Below are 17598 nucleotides of genomic sequence, written 5' to 3'. Positions count from 1 at the left end.
TAAAATTCGTTACTGACTTACCCGGACTAGGATGTTGTTTTCTTCTTGAACGGGTGCATACCTTTGCCAATCAGAAACCCAATTTCTAAAAGTATTTATGCAGCACTTCAAACTGTAAGAAAGTTGTTAGATCTGGCAACTTTTGGTGCGGTTTCCCCTGTCTTTTGACTGTGTTTGCTGGTTTTAGGACTCAGGGCACTTTACCACTGCTAAACAGTGCTAAAGTGCATGTCCACTGTGTCTAAAATGTAATGGTATCTGGTTTCTCTTTGATTGCCATATTTGATTTACTAGTAAGTCCCTAGTACAGTGCACTGCGTATGCCCAAGGCCTGAAAATCATAGCTACAAGCAGGCCTTCAATGTTGATTGTGCCACCCTCATGAGTAGCCATTCAAGCCCTTACACTGCATTTTGACCTGGGAAGTTCACCTACTTGCAAGTCACAAACCTTCCCCTTTATTACATATAAGTCACCCCTAAGGTAGGCCCTAGGCAGCCCCATGGGCAGGGTACAGTGTACTTAAAAGGTAGGACGTGTACTTTGGTGTTTTACATGTCCTGGTAGTGAAAAACTGCTAAAGTCATTTCTCACTACCGCAAGGCCTATCTCCCCCATAGGTTAGCATTACAAGTGTATCTTCCAATTGGGAGCAGATAGAACATTGGAGTTTGGTTTCTCTGGACACACAATTTTAAAACACATTTTTAGTGAAGTTGTTTTTTAAATTGCAGGTCTGAAAATGCCACTTTTAGAAAGTTCCATTTTCTTACTTAAACCATTCTGTGCATCTGCCTGTCATCAAATACTTCACCTGTATCTTGCTACCAGGATCTGGGCTCCTCTGCTGTGAGTCCAGTCCAGCCGAGTGGTGCCAAATCCAGTCCTGGTCTCTTGGAGGTAAATTTGGTGCTGCAACCAAGAAACCGGTGCATCGACTCCAAATGTCAGTTCGGAACCAGCACATCCCTGATCGACGCATTGCTGTTTCCTGTACCAAAGCCATAGATACCGCTCACCGAGTGTGTGACACAATGAATGCGACTTTCAAAGCAGCCCCGACTTTGCTGCAGCGCCTCCAAAGAACCGCTGCGGTGTGAGTCTCTGGCACCCCCTCAACAAAGTCTGTGATACCTCGCTCCAACTCCGACCATGCCCGGCCATGAATGGCTTTTGACATCGACGCTGAAGAATCAGCTCAGTCTGCTCTTGACATGGACACATCATCAACACCAAGTCTCCTTCTGGAACCGAGGCCTTGCACAAGCAACTGACACATCACCTCCTCTGTGCAAAGAATCATCCCAGAGCAGCAAAGCTTGAACGACTCTGCCCCGCCTTAAGGAACCAACGCATCACCTGCCACCACGACACTGCACCTCCTCTGTGCCACGCATCATCTTTGATTTCTGATGCATACACAGTACTGTAAGGGGGTCTACAGGATTTCTGAATCCGGACCATGCTCCATCACTGTCAGGATGAACTTTTAGATTTGTCCCAGTCAAGCGTGACCAGAGAGACGAGAATAGCTCCAACTGGGGCTAAGAGATGTTGCTATATTTGAATTTTGAAAGATTCAGATCTTGACTTGTCTTTGTGGATTTTTGTCGTTTTGGTCTTGTTTCACTCAGATAAATATCGGCTATTTTCCTAAATTGGTGGAGTACTTTTGTGATATTTTCGCTGTATTACTCTGTATATGCACAAATACTTTACACATTACCTCTTTAGTTTAGCCTGACTGCTTTGTGCCGAGCCAGAGGGCGAGCACAGGTAAATGTTTAGTCTGCGCTACACGTACCCTCAATAAATTGCGTGTCCCTAAGAAAAATCCCAAACCAATTTAGAAAAATAGAGTAAAATGTAATAAATGATTTGACATCAAAATAACAAAATCTGATCAGTAGAGCCTGAGTTATGAATTGTTAAAGAAAAGATTTAAGTGAAAATAGACCCAAAAGACTAAGTGTCACTCATGGCTATCTGGTCATGCTAGACCGTGAGAAAGTCACAAGTTCGGTCGCATATAGGGACCAGGTTTGTGTTGCTGTAAAGTTACCTTCCCAGTCCAGCGCCAAGGATTCCAATCTCAGTGAAAGGGGCCACGATGAGTAGGGAGAGCATTGTGGATAGTCATTGCTGTAGCGAGAAGAGCCGACCTAGCATCACGGAGGGTCATCACTGTAATGCAAAGAGCCTATCACTGATGGTCAGGGCCTGAGCTTTGCGGTGGAACTCCCCATGAGCGGTCGCTGCTGTATCGCGAAGAGTTGGTTCAAAGGAACTTTGCATTGTTGGACAGTGCAAGCTGAGATGTTTAGGTGCCTGTGTGCCTGTTCATGGTCATAAATAGCCAGAACATGTCAATTCAGCTCCACTGATGCCATACCAAGGATGTAGGTCCTGAGGGGCTCCACTTTGGGGGTCAGGGGCTTACTCCAGCTAGATTTAGGTGCTGGTTCAGGTGGTTAGAAGTTTGATATATCCCATTGGCTCTGAACAGGAGACCAGCAGACTAGCCCCTGAAGTCACTCTGGGAGTCCAGGGTTCAGGTACGGCTCCAATCCTGCTGACTCAAGCAGGAGGGCAGCAGGGTAGCAATCAAGAAAGCCAGCAGTTTAGCAAGGCAGTAGTCCAGGGGGCAGCAGTCCGACAGCGTGGCAGTCCTTTCAGAAGAACAGCAGTCCTTCTTCCTGGCTGAATCTCCACAGGTCCAAAAGTGTACAGAAGAGTTGGGTCTGAGCTTCACCATAAATACCTCGTGTCTCCTTTGAAGTGGGAGAAGCGTCTAGATGTTTCCCTTTGAAGTGTGCAGGTTTTGTGCTTACCCTGCCCTGGCTTCAGACTAACTACAGGGGTATGCATCCCTTTGAGTGGAGACATGACACAGAGTATACAAGTGTAAGTACAGTTGTGCCCAGATCTGCTCTCCCATCCTGCCATCCGAGTACACCTAAGCTCCCTATTCCTTGTGGTTGTCTAGGAGGCATACACAGAGCCCAACTACTAACTATACCCAGTCATGTGACTCAGAGACAGGCTGCATGCATTAAATTGGTAGAGCAGGAAAATGGCAACTTTCTAAAAGTGATATTTTAAAAATTGTAATTTAAAATCCAACTTTACTGTAAGATAGAATTTTTCATTACAGTTCAAAAGACACCAAACATGAAGTGGTTACCTGTTCCCATTTGGATCTTACAGTTTATTAAATGCAATAAAGTAACTCCAGAGTTCTCCTATTGGAGAAGCAGGCCTTGCAGTAGTGAAAAAGTAATGGAGGAGTTTTTCACTACTAGGATGTGTACACCTTAATAGTAATTGCCATACCTTTTAAAGGCACTGCACCCTTCCCTCTGGGCTGTCCACGGCCATCCCCAGGGGTGACTTAAATGTATTAAAAGGAAGGTTGGAGTAAAAAGGTATATTTTGCAAGGTTGAAATAGCAGTTTAAAACTGCACACACAGGCTGCAATGACAGGCCTCAGGCATGTTTGAAAGGGCTACTTTCAATACTAGCATTTAATTTAATGGCCCTGGGTGCATGTAGTACTGGTTTACTAGGGATTTATAAGTAAATTAAATATGCCAATGGCTTAAGGAGTGAGCATATGCACTTTAGCACTGGTTAGCAGTGGTAAAGTGCACAAAGTCCTTAGGCTAGCAAAAATGAGATCGGCAAAAATGGAGGAAGGTAAAATGTTTGGGAGATGACCACCCTGAAGCTGACAGGTCTAACAAAGGTTAAGGGAAGGGACCATGGTAAGAAGTATGATCAAGGGAGGAATGTGATTAGGCCTAGGCCTAGATTAAAGGATAGGAGTAGGCTCAACACTGGTGTTAGGTTGAGGGTTATGTTGTGGTCCAACCTTTGAATTTCTAGTTGATGTAAATCACACATTTTTCGTCATAAATATTTTAGGTCTACATTTTGTAACTGTATTTTTGAAGGGACTTAATTATATACAACCCATCAATAAAGATACTCATCTCAGATAACAGCAGTGGCTTCTTTTCTATTTTTAAGCCTTCTGTAGTCCGTCAGAGCAGAGACCAGAATAGAAAAGAAGCCACTGCTGTCATCTGAGATGAGTACCTATATAGATGGGTTGTACATAATTTAAGTCCCTTCAAAAACTGCCCGGGGGTGGCTGCATCCTCTGAGGGATCTCATCTTACATGGTGTCTCATCTGTAGTGCTCTAAGCTAAAGTTAGACACACTGGTCGCCATCTCCAAGGCAATTCTCCAAAGGCTGCTCAAAGTAGGATCACCACTTAGGCCAACGAGGACTCATCCAAAACCTGTATCTCCACCATGGCAAACATGGAGCTAAATCTCTCTCCTCCCAGGCATTCACAAAAATTAGCACTATCACTGAGGGACAACTTGACCAACTCTCAGCCAAATGAAAAATTATACCTGACAACTGCTGGGCCTGAGGGTTGCATGAGCAGTTATGCTTTATCAGATGCCCCACGGCCATTACCCCCACTATTGGGTCTTGCCTATTACACACCCTTGTTACATCCACCATTTACATTTTTTGTGATGCTTGAAAAAATAGTCCATTCCCTTTGGCCTCCCTTTACAATGATTTGTCAGAGTATTTGGTCTGCTGCAGTGACCTTTTCCCTGAAGGTATCTTGCCCCTTCTGACCTACCTAATTTACTACCCACAACATTATGTGCTGCTTTAGGTCAGTGACCTGCAATTCAGACATATACTGACACAGCTCCACTGGGAAACAACCAAAGGTTTCTCCACCTAAAGCAGAATAAACAGCCACTCAACAGTCATCACCTTGGCACAAAATAAGAGGTGTATTTATAAAGTGCATGTTCATGTAGAGGTGACTACTATACTGTGACTGGCACCTTTAGCCCTCACTATCAGCCACAATCTGTAACTTTGGAATACTACACTGAGGTATTATACCATGCCACAGAATATCAATCCAACACCACACAAAAAAGAGTTCAGGTAGACAACGAGAGATGAAAAGTTATATGTCTTGTTGTACATGTGCCAATGGCTACCTTAGTTAATCTATGACACGTTTTACTCTTTTACAGCTGTACTATCTGCACTGGTGGTAGAGTGGAATGCGACACATGTTTTGGAAGAAAAAAACTGCACTTTTTCACTGAAATGGAAGTGATATGGTAAGTACATATCAGAGGGGCAGAACTTGTCTAGGCTAGTGGTCATTGTTGATCCTTGGTAACGGAAGTCATGAAGCATTCAAGGACTATGGTGGACAGGTTAGTCTCAGGCATCTGACCATGCAGCACTCTACATGACGACAGGGCCTTTGTGCACCTACGAATTAGTAGATCTGAGGTGTGGAATGCATTTTGTAAAAGGCCACCCTTAACAGAAGTGTCTTCAGTCCTTTGCAGCACTCCTTCGAACCCCAGACTTGTGAGAGGGTAGGTATGGTGAGGTTGTTTGCACATAAGAGTGGTTGTCTCCACATTTGTTATGTCTGGGTATATGGATATATAATATGATTGAGGTGGCAGACCAGAACATCTGGATGTCTGATTAGGCTGAAAATCCTTCAAAATATATAATGGTGTTTCTCCTATTTTGTGCTGGTGTTCTTTCCTACTGCTGTACCGCTCAGTATCTGTCTGTCCTTCTGAAGTATAACACTGATATAGCATGGAACTGGTACTGCAAAAGATTCTTAGATTAAGGCACACTTATGTATAAAGTCAACACCCTGACTCTCCCAGTTGGCAGGGAATCTAGTTTATTATGATGCTGAACTGAAAGGAGTAAGCAAACGATGCACATATCCCCAAATCTCTAGAGAATGGATACAAATGTGAAGACAAGAAAAGGTAAATACTTCAATTACACCCTTTATTTTCAGAAATGTGTTCTGACACATATCCATTTTGCAGAAAGAAGGCTAACATCTCGATCCAAATATATAATGGTGCCTATGTTTGGTCCCTGTCACTCGTATTTCAACCTCACATTGCAGGAAACATATGTGATCTGTTACGCTTGAGGTGAGCTGGTGCTGCAAAGAGACAACATATGTAGAAGTTGAAGAGAAAGATACATGGACTCTAGGAAAAGTAATGTAAAGGCCAAAAATAATACAGAAAGACTTGAAGCAATGACCTTGAAAGTACAGCAAAGTCCTGCTAGCACGACTTTATATTGCCAGACAACAAAGTGACTGATAGCAAATAAACATGTGTCTCCCTTATAATCTTTACCAAATCCCATTCCATACACTATCAGCAAGAGCACCACTAGGGAACCTGACCACAGTGATATGTACAGCACAACAAAATTACAAGCAATGATACAGGCATCCCTCCTATTTTGCATAATCATAAGTGGGCAGTAAGTTTCAATTACAGCCATGTCATAACAGCCTAAAATGGTATAACCTATATCAGTATGTTTGATAGCAAGGGGACTGTGAGGGTAAGAACAGGTTCCCACAAAATCAAGTCCACTCCAAAGAACCAAAGTAGTTATTGACTAAACCTATAATCAAATTATTGTTTCAGACTCTGTTAAAAATGATAAACTAAAGGTAAAATACATAACATTAGAGAAGGCTGGGCACATGACATAATCTGAATCGCACATAAGAGCACAATCCATTTTAAGTTAACTCATCACTAACCTTACCCAGCCGAGGAGCTATTGAAAATGATGGATGTTGTGCTATTTGAATACATCTTTACAACTAAGATTCAGAAGACTTGAATTTGGGAAAGTGTCTTATTCTTTTTAAATTATACTGTCCTATTGAGTGGAAAACATACTTCACAAGACACAGTGGGCCAAATGTACGACGTATTTTAGCATACGCAAACAGGTTTATGACCCGTTTGCGCATGCAAAAATACCTAAGGGTCGTGTACAAACCCAATTTAGCAAATAAATTGCGACTCGCTAATTAGGATTTGTGACTCGCTTTTAGGAAGGGACCACTGCCTGCCCTTAAAAAATGAAACTAAAACATTTCTTTTTTTTAAAAAATGCATCCAGTTATCCTTTGAGGAAAACGGGCTGCATTTAAAAAAAACTGCTTTATTTAAAAGCAGTCCCAGACATGGAGGTCTGCTGAGCCCAGCAGGCCACCAGAAGGCCAGCCATTCCCAATGGGGTCGCAAATTGCAAGTGGCTCATTAATGTTCATAAGCTTCGCATTTTGCAACCCTATTGGGAATTGCTAACAGTGTCTCTGACACTGTTGTACATTTGCTTTGGCGACTCGCAAATTGCGACTGGCAAGTTTCGCAATTTGCGAGTCGCAAAAGCCAATGGTCGTACATCTGGCCCAGTGTTCCTTCCTAGTTGTTGAATGGGCTTGAAAGTCAGTGGCATCTTCTGAGCCAACAGAAATGCTGTAGAATGTTTATGAACTATGCTGGGCAGGGAGCACAGCCGTGCAACTTTCACAGATAATTTACAGTACATCGGTCCGACACTGTAAAACCGATGATAATCTGTTGCAGTGGAGCACTGATTGCCACAACTATCGAAAGAGGTTGGCTCTCTACTGTACTTTCTCTTCCACTGGTTGCATGGTAATGCAGAAGGCTCTTTCTTTTATTTGGCTGTTTAACCTTCATATTGACCATGCCATACAGGTGGGATGTTAGTGTCTAGGGCACTGTGTCATAGGCAGGTGCTATTTCTTCGTACCATTTACTGCTAATTTCTTATAACAGAACATATGGGCAAATTTACAATAAAATGTCGGAGCGCTTTGCTGCGCCAAATTTGGTAGCACCGAATACAGCGCACCCCTGTGTTTCCCCTAGCGCTGGTGCAAAAAAAGCTACCTAGTGCCAACGCAGGCACCTGGCCACCATGTTGCAAGGGTGCCTGCGCTGCAGGGATGATTGTTTATCTACAGGAAGGGACACCTTCCGGCACATAATCAATAATGGCGATTTGCACCTTCACACATGGAAAGAGCAAAAAATGAGGAGAAATTATACATCCCTGGAATTCCATGGCGTTAGTTTTCGGCGATGCCTCAGCCTTGTAAATCTGGGGCAGCATCAAAAAGCAATAGAGGGTGTTGCGAGGGAACACCCACAGCATCACCTGTTGCATGCCCCTTTGCTGCAGAGGACTAGGCCGGAAAGGGGCATATTTACAAGGTGGAAAATGGTGCTTCGCCACCAGAGCATCAAAGGGCTCACCAAAGGTGGTGGTGAGGGCACGTAAATATGCCCCAGAGTGTCTCTGTCTCTCTACAATGTGCTTAGGGTTTGGAGACCTGAATTCGTTGGTAATTCCAATCATAGTTATCTAATTGTACTTAAAAATAGCTCCAGCCTCGAGGACTGAGTAAATTCTTTGCGGTGGAGAGGGCCCATAGAGTTCCTGGTGGCAGACCGAAGGTCGGAGCTCCTCCGCGGCCTCTTATTGCCCGCATTTTCAATTTTCGGGACCGGGATGCGATTTTGCAAGCTTCCAGACTGCAAGGGCCGCTTAAGCTGGAGAACATGGAGGTGAACTTTTATCCTGATTTCACGCAGGCGGTCCAGAAGCAGAGACTGAGTTTCCTGGGCGTCAAGCGGCGGCTGCGAGACATGAACTTAAAATACGCCATGCTTTTCCCGGCCAGGCTGCGTGTGGAGGCTGATGGTCGCACTCACTTTTTTGACCGTCCTGAGACGGCCGGGGACTGGCTGGACACTTTGTCTAGGGGACATGGTCGGGATGGGATGGGGGCGACGGGAGGAGAGTGCCCACCGGACCGGGTATGAGGTACTGACACTGGGGCTCACTCCGGATGATGCCACTTTTGGCCAAGCTTAGGGTCTCTTGACTGTTGTGTCTTGTTTCCCCTCCACTGGAGGTGGTGCTGTGTCTCGAGGGGGTTCTCTTTCCTCCTCTAGGGGGTCTTTGTAGTTTAGTTTACACAGGGGCGACAGGCACACTGCAAGTTGGGGGGGCTGTTTGGGCTCATGCAGGGGTGCAGGGAGGGGGGAGTTTTGTTTGGGATGTTGGGTTGGGGTTGGGTATTGTTTATTTGTACCACAAGGCAGAAGTATTGTTGTGCTATTTCTAAAGTGCTCTCTGGGGGGAGATTGCTCGATTTCGGCTATGATGGGGGGTAGGGGACTGAGCCTTTTGTCCTGGAATGTTAATGGACTGGGGGACAGGATAAAACGGGGGGTGGTCCTGCAGTTCTTAAAACGAATTTCACCCGATATAGTATTTCTGCAGGAAACACACCTCATTGGAAACTCCTTACGTGCCATGAACAGACGGGGCTATCGCCTTGTAGCCCACTCGGGCTTCACGTCTGGTTCGAGGGGTGTGGGCATTATGATTAAAACCTCGCTCCCGTTGGAGGTTGATGAGGTGCTCCATGATGATAGGGGACGAACTACGGCTCTGGTGGGTAGACTGGAGGGTAGAGTGATTGTTTTGGTCTCTGTTTATGTCCCACCAGGGTTGCAGACAACTACTTTTGCTGATCTGGGGCGCCTTCTTCTCGGCCTGCCGGAGGGGATTCTAGTGGTGGGGGGGGGGATTTTAACGCTGTAGTTTCCAGAACTGAGGATCGTCACCCTCCCAGGGATCTCCCCCGTGCCCAAGCGTGGTTATCTGGCCTCTTGGATACCCTGGGGCTGGTGGATTGTTGGCGGCTGAAACACCCTACGCAGATACAATACACCTTTCACTCCGGGGCTCATGGCAGTCTTTCGAGGCTTGATTATGTTCTGATGCCAGCGGCACAGGCGGAGAGGGTTGGGGAGGTACGATATTTGGCGCGGGGTATTTCAGATCACTCCCCGCTCCTGTTGCACTTCGACATTGTCCCGAGGGGGGAGGGGAAGGTGGTCCCGATTAATCCCTGGTACCTGCGTGACCCCACAATTCGCGCAGATTTGGTTAAATCTCTTGAGCGATATTTTGAAGACAATGTGGGGTCTGTGTCGTCTGCGGTTTCTTTGTGGGAGGCGTTTAAGACGGTACTCCGGGGGGAGGCCCTATCCCTCATTTCCCATTCCCGGAGGCGCGAGCGGGAGGAGGTGACCCGTATCGAATCTGAGACAACTGAGTTGGAGGGTGATCTGGAGTGTGGGGTAACGGATGACAAACTGCATGCTCTCCGACTCAAACAGGCGGACTACAAGGCCCTTGTCACGGAGGCAGCCAGGGGCCTCAGTAGAGAGCAACAGGGGCGACTGTATGATGTGGGTGATAAGGCTGGTAAACTGATTGCGTGGCTGGATAAAAGGGAGAGAGCGAGTCGAGTTGTCCCGTCGATTGAGAAATTGTTGATTGTTTCGCTGAGTATTTCCGTGGGGTGTATTCCCCGGTATCTGCCCGCTCGGAAGAGGATTCCCATGACCTGCTTAAAGACATTGCGCTGCCTTCCCTTTCGGAGGAGGATAAAGTGTTGTTGGACGCGGCCCCGACATCTGAGGAGATTGCCCTCACCATACGTTCGGTCGCCTCTGGCAAGTCCATGGGTCCTAATGGCCTTCCCATCGAACTGTACAAATTACGACCGGATACGCTGGCTCCGCATCTCCGTGCTATGTTCCTCGCGGCCGGGTCGGCGGGTTCCCTCCCGCCGGACCAGCGTCTGGCCACTATTGTGGTTATTCATAAGGAGGGGAGGCCGCGGGATCGGGTCAGGTCTTACAGGCCCATCTCGCTGTTGAATGCGGAGCCCAAAATTCTCGCCAAGGTGCTGGCTAATCGGCTGATTGGCGTGGTGTGCGATCTGATTCACCAGGACCAGTCCGGCTTTATCCCTCATCGCAACACCGCGCTCAACCTGCGGCGTTTGCATGGGGTGCTCGCGCGGGTCCCGTTCATACGAGAGCCGGCCATTTTGGCGTCCTTGGACGCCACTATGGCGTTCGACACGCTTGAGTGGCCATATATTTGGGCGACGCTGGCTAAGTTTGGGTTTGGCCCGGGATTCATTGGCTGGGTGAAACTGTTATATTCTGGACCGCTGGCGCAGGTGGCAGTGAACGGTAGAGTATCGGCTCCGTTTGAACTGGGCAGGGGCACGCGGCAGGGCTGCCCGCTGTCGCCGCTCCTCTTTGCGCTTGCTTTGGAGCCCCTGGCGGAGTGGCTGCGGTGGCACCCTTCTATTCGTGGTCTCCGATGGACCCCCGAGTATGAGGATCGCGTATCCCTTTACGCGGACGATATTCTTTTATACCTTGCTTCCCCGCGTAAATCACTGATTTTGTTAGTGGATGTGTTGCATTCATTTGGCCGCAACTCCGGCTTAGTCATCAACTGGGCTAAATCCTGTGTGTATGTCCTCTCGGGGGAGGCTCCTATCCTTCCGCCGGGTTGTCCTATCCAGGTCGCTCCGCAGGGATTTAAGTACCTGGGCATCTTTATTACCCTGGACGCTGAGGCCCGATATAAACAGAACTTACTCCCCCCCCTCCAGCGCCTGAAGGAGGATGTGGCGCGTTGGAGGCGCTTGCCGCTCTCACCACTCGGCCGTGCGGCACTGTTTAAGATGATGTCGTTGCCACGTTTCCTATACGCTTTACAAAATACGATGGACGTCGTCCCGGCGCGCTACTGTCGTGAGGTGGAGGGTCTGCAGCGACACCTGTTCTGGGAGGGGAGGCCGCGTATCGCCCTCGCGAAGCTGACGCTCCCGTGGTATGACGGGGGGGTTGCCCTCCCGGACATCAAACGGTATTACTGGGCCTCCCAGCTGGCTGCGATAAATCACGGCCTTTATGGGCCCGCCCTTAACCCGGCTTTCGAAATGGACAAACTGTTACTGCCGGGTGGCGACTATAATCGTGCGCTTTATTCTAGATCGCTCGACGCACGTTTGACGGGCCCTACGTGGGTCGCGGTACGGGTGTGGCACGCGGCAAACTTGGCGATGGGGTGGAAGGATCGGTTGACCCGGGCGACGCCACTGTATGCATCTGAGCGACTGGGCTGCTTGTGGACCTCGAAAGGCTTTGAGAAGTGGGACATGATAGGCATCAGCAGGGTGGGCGATCTCTGGACGAGGGGGGGATTCAAAACGTTCGATGTGCTGCAGACGGAATTCCAGTTGCAGGACAGGGAGTACTTTCGATATGTACAGGTCCGTCACGCGCTGTGCTCCGTATTCCCGGATGTAGCCTCCATCCCGGAGTACTCCCCTCTGGAAGATAGAGTGCTAGATGGGCATGTACCGGATGGCACTATCTCATTGATTTACAAAAAGCTCATCAACGATCGCTCGGGACTGCTGACTAGCCTTCGTGAGGCATGGGTCGCCGATGGATTGGAGCTGGATGACGAGGACTGGGTGTCTGCGGTGGCCTCCCCGAAAGAGGTGGCCATACCGGCCCGCCTTCGCTTCGTCCAGCTCAAAATACTCCATAGGGTCTATGTTACGGGGCCGGGTCTGATGCGTATGGGATATACCGTGGATGGGCTGTGTAAGCGTGGGTGTGGTTCCTTAGGGACCTTCTTCCATATTTTGTGGGAATGCCCGGAGGTGGCGCGATTCTGGCGTGGTGTACATGCGGTGTTGCAGGCGGTCACGCATGTGACGCTGTTTCCCGAGGCGAGGAGATGTTTGCTAAATGTGTGGGAGCCGACTGATTACTCGGTGCCGCAGACGTGGTGGGTGACTCTGGGATATATGGTGGCCAAGCGTGACATAGCACAATTGTGGGGCTCCCAGAGGGCACCAACGGTTTCGGCGTGGAAGGACAACATGGATTGGTGTATGTTTCGGGAGAAGGTAGTGTATGTGGCGAGAGGTAAGCCCGGGAAATGGGTGAAACTGTGGGGCCCCTGGAACTCCTATCGTGGCGGGATTTGTGCCCCGCCGCTGATGCCTGACTCGGCAGTGGCCCCGTCTCCCTAGTCTGCTTGTCACCTTGGTTCTGGGTATTGTGTCCACTTTGTTTCTGTCCCGGCCTATCCCCCCCCGCTATTCCTGTGGATCGGTAGGGTCCTCCCCAGGGGAGCTCATACTGCTGCTTTGACTTTCGCTGCCTTGTGGATTTGTTCGTAGTTTCTTATATAAAAATGGAACCGCCATTTGGGGGGTCCGGACGGTGTGGCCGCCAACGCTTCCTTCGACTCCTGGGACCTCTATCACTTGCAGCTTGTGTTTAATAACTGTATTTTATGTTCTTACTGTTTACTAGCGGCCGGCCTGAAGGTTGTAGGCCCATCTTTGTATATCTTTTGCATTCTGTAATAAAGGTTTAAAAAAACAAAAAAAAAAAAAATTGCACATAATTTACTATCCTGAACCTAGTGCTTCCACTTTGCCTGACCTGAAACTCTTCTCTATCATGTTTGTCTCTGGCTCTTCACTGGTGGTGTTACTCCTGGTGATTTCTACTGGTGTTTTCTGAGCTGACAATGATTTGAGTTTGTGTGGTGTCATTTATTGCTACTCATTTCTCAGGTCTCCTTCCTGTTTTAATCAAGTTCCTTGACATTTTCCTTAGCCTAAAAGGGGGCACAGAGTAAGAATTTGTTTTTTAAACCAACAGGAAAAATATTGACTCGCCTTTTGTGACCGACAAGGATTCTGGATTGCCCATGGATCGCTATAAGAAAGTCTCGGGAAAGAAGATCTTTGTTGATGAACAACCTATGGTAACTTTTACAATGCAGTGTGTATTGGAGAAGGCCTTCTAACAGCCAATGGTGACATCATATTTGGTGGAATGGTTTAAAGGAAGGATATGGTAGAAATTAGATGTGATGAAGTCTGCAGTAGCCACTGACCGCTAATTGCAATGATCAATGCGTCTCATGACTCAGGTGCTCTAAGTGTTTCGATGAACTGAAAGGGAGCAGTGGGAAGTGGGAACCTGGTGCCTGTTGAGTTTATAGTGCAAATAATTCAATATCAGGTTGGTATTGGCTAGCAGGCCGAGCTTTAAGGCAGAGAGGGACGGTGTTAAAGATTCAAGCAGGAAGGTGATGAGGATTGAGGAATACTGATTGAAACAAATGTGCGGATTTTTAACAAAACCTTTCCCCATTTCGAACGCCATGACATGCCTAACGGGATTTAAAATGCCATCATTGCACACTGGCTTCCAGCTCTAAGACAAAGAGCAGACACCTACTGTGCAAGCCAGCAACTTTTAATGATGACTTTCCACATGACGTTAGTGGGCATTTTATTTGCATTTCCTTTCCTCGCCAGATCACTGAAACTTTTTTGTACTGAAATGTCCCAAGTCTTTATTACTTTCAAAAATGAATCCAGGTACTATGGATAGAGGTGGGCGATACTCATGGAGTTTCACTCCGCAGAATTCTATGGAGTTACATATAAACTCTGCGTGATTCCGCGAGTGGGCAGAAATCGGTATGTTGTTCTGCTCTGGCTGATTTTTTGCACCAGAAGCTTGTTCCACGTTTTATAGTCAGCGCTAATGGCATGATGTGTCACGCCGCAGGGCACTGCTCCTTTACTGCTGCTCGCGTAGATTTTCCACACAAACGACAGCTTTCTCACCGCAAATGGTTGTGACCTGGCTCTTCAACTGAACTGGCTTTCGACTTAACTGCAGAACCCACCCCCAGCACCTTGAGACGCTAACGAGTGATTAGCCGCGAGATGTAAGATCCCTGATTGATTGACTAACCTGCCTCAACCCTCTGCGTTGATAAAATGTCGCCGGGTGCCATTCTAGCGCCCAGAAATCGTGCTAAGGGATGCCAATCCTCGCTCACCAAATTAATGTTGGCGAGTCGCATGCTAGAAAAAACACCAACACCTGGCAGTTGGCAGAGTTTTGTGAGAACTCCACATTTCAAACGTAACACAGAGTGGGAAAAACTCCACGAACTCCACCGGTGGAGCGGAATTTATCACCCACCACTAATTATGTATATAAATGTTATAGGCAAGATATACCCTGTTATACAGTTTTCACAGAGGCTGGCAAAAATGCATGTTAGATACATTTATAAGGCCTACATTCACAAAGAATTGATACAATGCAGGGCAGCAAAATTGCTGCATTGAGCTATGTGACCCAGAGAGGGCAGAACTGAGCCATATCTACAAAGAAATGGCGCAGTTCTCCTCTCTCCCTATGCTGGAGCACCTTCAACAGCCTTGCACGATAGTGCAAGGGTTTCTGCGCTGTGATGTGCATAGGTTTTGTGCTTCTTGCTCAAAAACTATGGGGCTTATTTACAAGCCTCTTGCGCCCCCGGTACGTCACGTTGCATGACGCACCGGAGGCACAACCTGCTGCCTGATATTTGCAAGAACACATAAAGCCACCCTGTGTGGCTTTACGGGTGCTTGTCAATATCGCCCATTCTCACGCAACACTTTGTGTGTAAGGGGCATGACATGGGTGTTGCTGTGGGTGTTCCCACACAACACCCATGTTTTCTGATGCTTTTCCAGATTTACGAGAAATTGAAAACCTGGAAATGCGTCAGAATACTATGCCATCCCTGGGGTGGCGTAGCGTGGCACAATGAGGAGAAATGTTTACATTTCTCCTCGTTTTTTCCTCTTTCAATGTGTACTACATTCTACCGCACGCATGGAAAGAGGAAATCACCTCAATTTATTGTTTTTGTGCGGGAAGGTGTCCCTTCCTGCAAAAAAAAATCTCACCACGACGCAGGCATCCTTGCACAATTGTGAAAGGTTGCCTGCACCAGCGCATGGCAGCTCATTGTGCGCTAGCGCAGGGGAAAGCACAGGGATTCGACATATTGTTGTAAATACTTTGCATCACTGTGCTTTGAAAGTGACTCAGTGCGGCACAGCCAAATGGCTTGCGGCACACACTGAGTCACTTTCTTGTAAATATGGCCATTTGTTTTAAGGCATGTTAGACCTGGCTTTTACAGCGGGTTTATCCCCAGATTTTTTTGCTTTGTGGCCTTCTGTTTCTGACCTGTTTTTGTTGGTTTTCTGACTCTGGGCACTTTACCACTGCTGATCAGTGCCAAATGGCATATGCTCACCATGTAAATTGTATGTATAGATTGGTGTTTGCATAATAGGCTGATTTGATTTACTTGTCAGTCCCTAGTACAGTGCACTGTGTGTGCCCAAGGCATGTAAATCATATTCTGCTAGTGGGCTTGCAGCACTGATTGTGCTACCCACATAAGCAGCCTCTAAATGTAACTCAGGCCTGCCATTACAGAGCCTGTGTGCAGTCTGATACTGCCATGTCGACTTGGCAAGTGCACACACTTGCAAGTCCCCAACCTTCCCTTTTCTTACATGTTAGTCTGCCCTAAGGTAGGCCCAAGGTACCCCTGTGGGCAGGGTGCTGTGTATGTGAAAGGTAGGACATGCCCTGGTGTGTGTGGCATCCTGATAGTAAAATACTACCAATTTCGTTTTTCACTACTGCAAGGCTATCTGTTCCCATAGAATAGGGAGTTTGCATATAACATCTTATAAGGCTAACTACCCCTGGGAACAAGGTAGGGAAATAAAATGTAGTGTGCCTGAACTCAGAATGTTAAAATGCATCTTTTAGTGAGGGTGATTTTTTTTCTGTATTTGAAAATACCACTTTTAGAAAGTAAGTATTTTTTTGCTTAGCCATCCCGTGTGCCTCTGCTAGGATGTGTATTGACTGTCTGGCTTTGGAGTGACAGGGGCAGGGGATGTGCAGTGGCTCCAGAGAGTCTGGATGAGTCAGTGGTCATCTGAATATGCTTGGTCTGCATCTGGAGTGTTGGGAGGAGTAGCACCTGCACCTGAAGAGGGCTGAGTCTGCCTTCCACAATGATGGCTCCACCCCCCTGTGGTGCGTCTGAAGTCAGGGCTCACAATGACAATGGAGGTTGTTGTGCACTTGCAAAGTGCCCCTCAGAACTGGTTTGAACTGGGCTCAGAGTCCTGGGCCATGAGAGAACAAAGAGGTGCCCAGACCCCAGACTTTGGGATCACTGCTGAACTAAGGAACCTGCCAGGAAGAAGAACCGGCAGCCGCGGTCCGTGGAGGGAGTTCCGTGGGGCGGAAAGGCGGGGCGGGGGGGGGGGGTACTAAACACCGGAATATGGATAATTGGAGGTAAGTAAACAATTAAAGAAATAAAATGAATTTCGTAGCGCGCGCTGCATCGCATTTTGTGATGCAGCGCGCGCTACGAAATTTGTTTTATTTATTTAATTGTTTACTTACCTCCAATTATCCATATTCCGGTGTTTAGTACCCCCCGCCATGCCTTTCCGCCCCACGGAACTCCCTCCACGGACCACGGCTGAAAACCAGTAAAGCTGGAGGAGGAGTATTGCCCCTGTGCTGTGTGCTGTTGGGGTTGACCTGCAGTGGTTGCTTCTATCTTGGGCAGGGAAAAGACTGGCCTGTGTTTTCATCATCCTGCTGTTAGAGTTTTCTCCATGGGCTTGAAGTAGAGCTTGGCTCCTGTTGGAAGTCTCAGGGATAGAAAAGACTTCAGAGATGACAAGAGGAACCTTTGCCAAGGAGAAGAGCCGTAGAAGCTGAGGAGATATACTGCCCACGTGCTGCTTGCTGTCTGGGGTTGGCCTGCAGTGGCTACTTTCTGCCAAGGAAAGGGAAAAGGACTGTTTGCTGTGTCCCCTGCTTGAGGAAGATCTCCAATTGCTTGAAGAAGAGC

At 47.6% G+C, this 17598-nt stretch overlaps 1 protein-coding gene across 2 annotated transcripts in view; it reads left to right on the top strand.

Moving 5' to 3' along the window:
* The window catches only part of LOC146797468 (protein SSUH2 homolog), a 121011-nt gene that overhangs the window by 78149 nt on the left and 25264 nt on the right, over positions 1-17598 (top strand). For both annotated transcript variants that reach the window (XM_085627558.1, XM_085627559.1), the window contains 2 exons: positions 5079-5168; positions 13506-13611. In XM_085627558.1, coding sequence (XP_085483684.1) covers positions 5079-5168; positions 13506-13611 — 196 coding nt within the window. The remainder of the gene's footprint in view (positions 1-5078; positions 5169-13505; positions 13612-17598) is intronic.

The sequence above is a fragment of the Triturus cristatus genome, chromosome 9 (genome assembly GCF_964204655.1).
Source record: "Triturus cristatus chromosome 9, aTriCri1.1, whole genome shotgun sequence".
Classification (NCBI taxonomy): domain Eukaryota; kingdom Metazoa; phylum Chordata; class Amphibia; order Caudata; family Salamandridae; genus Triturus; species Triturus cristatus.
The sequence above is the reverse complement of the archived record's forward strand: the minus strand, read 5'-3'. Positions and strand labels throughout refer to the sequence as shown.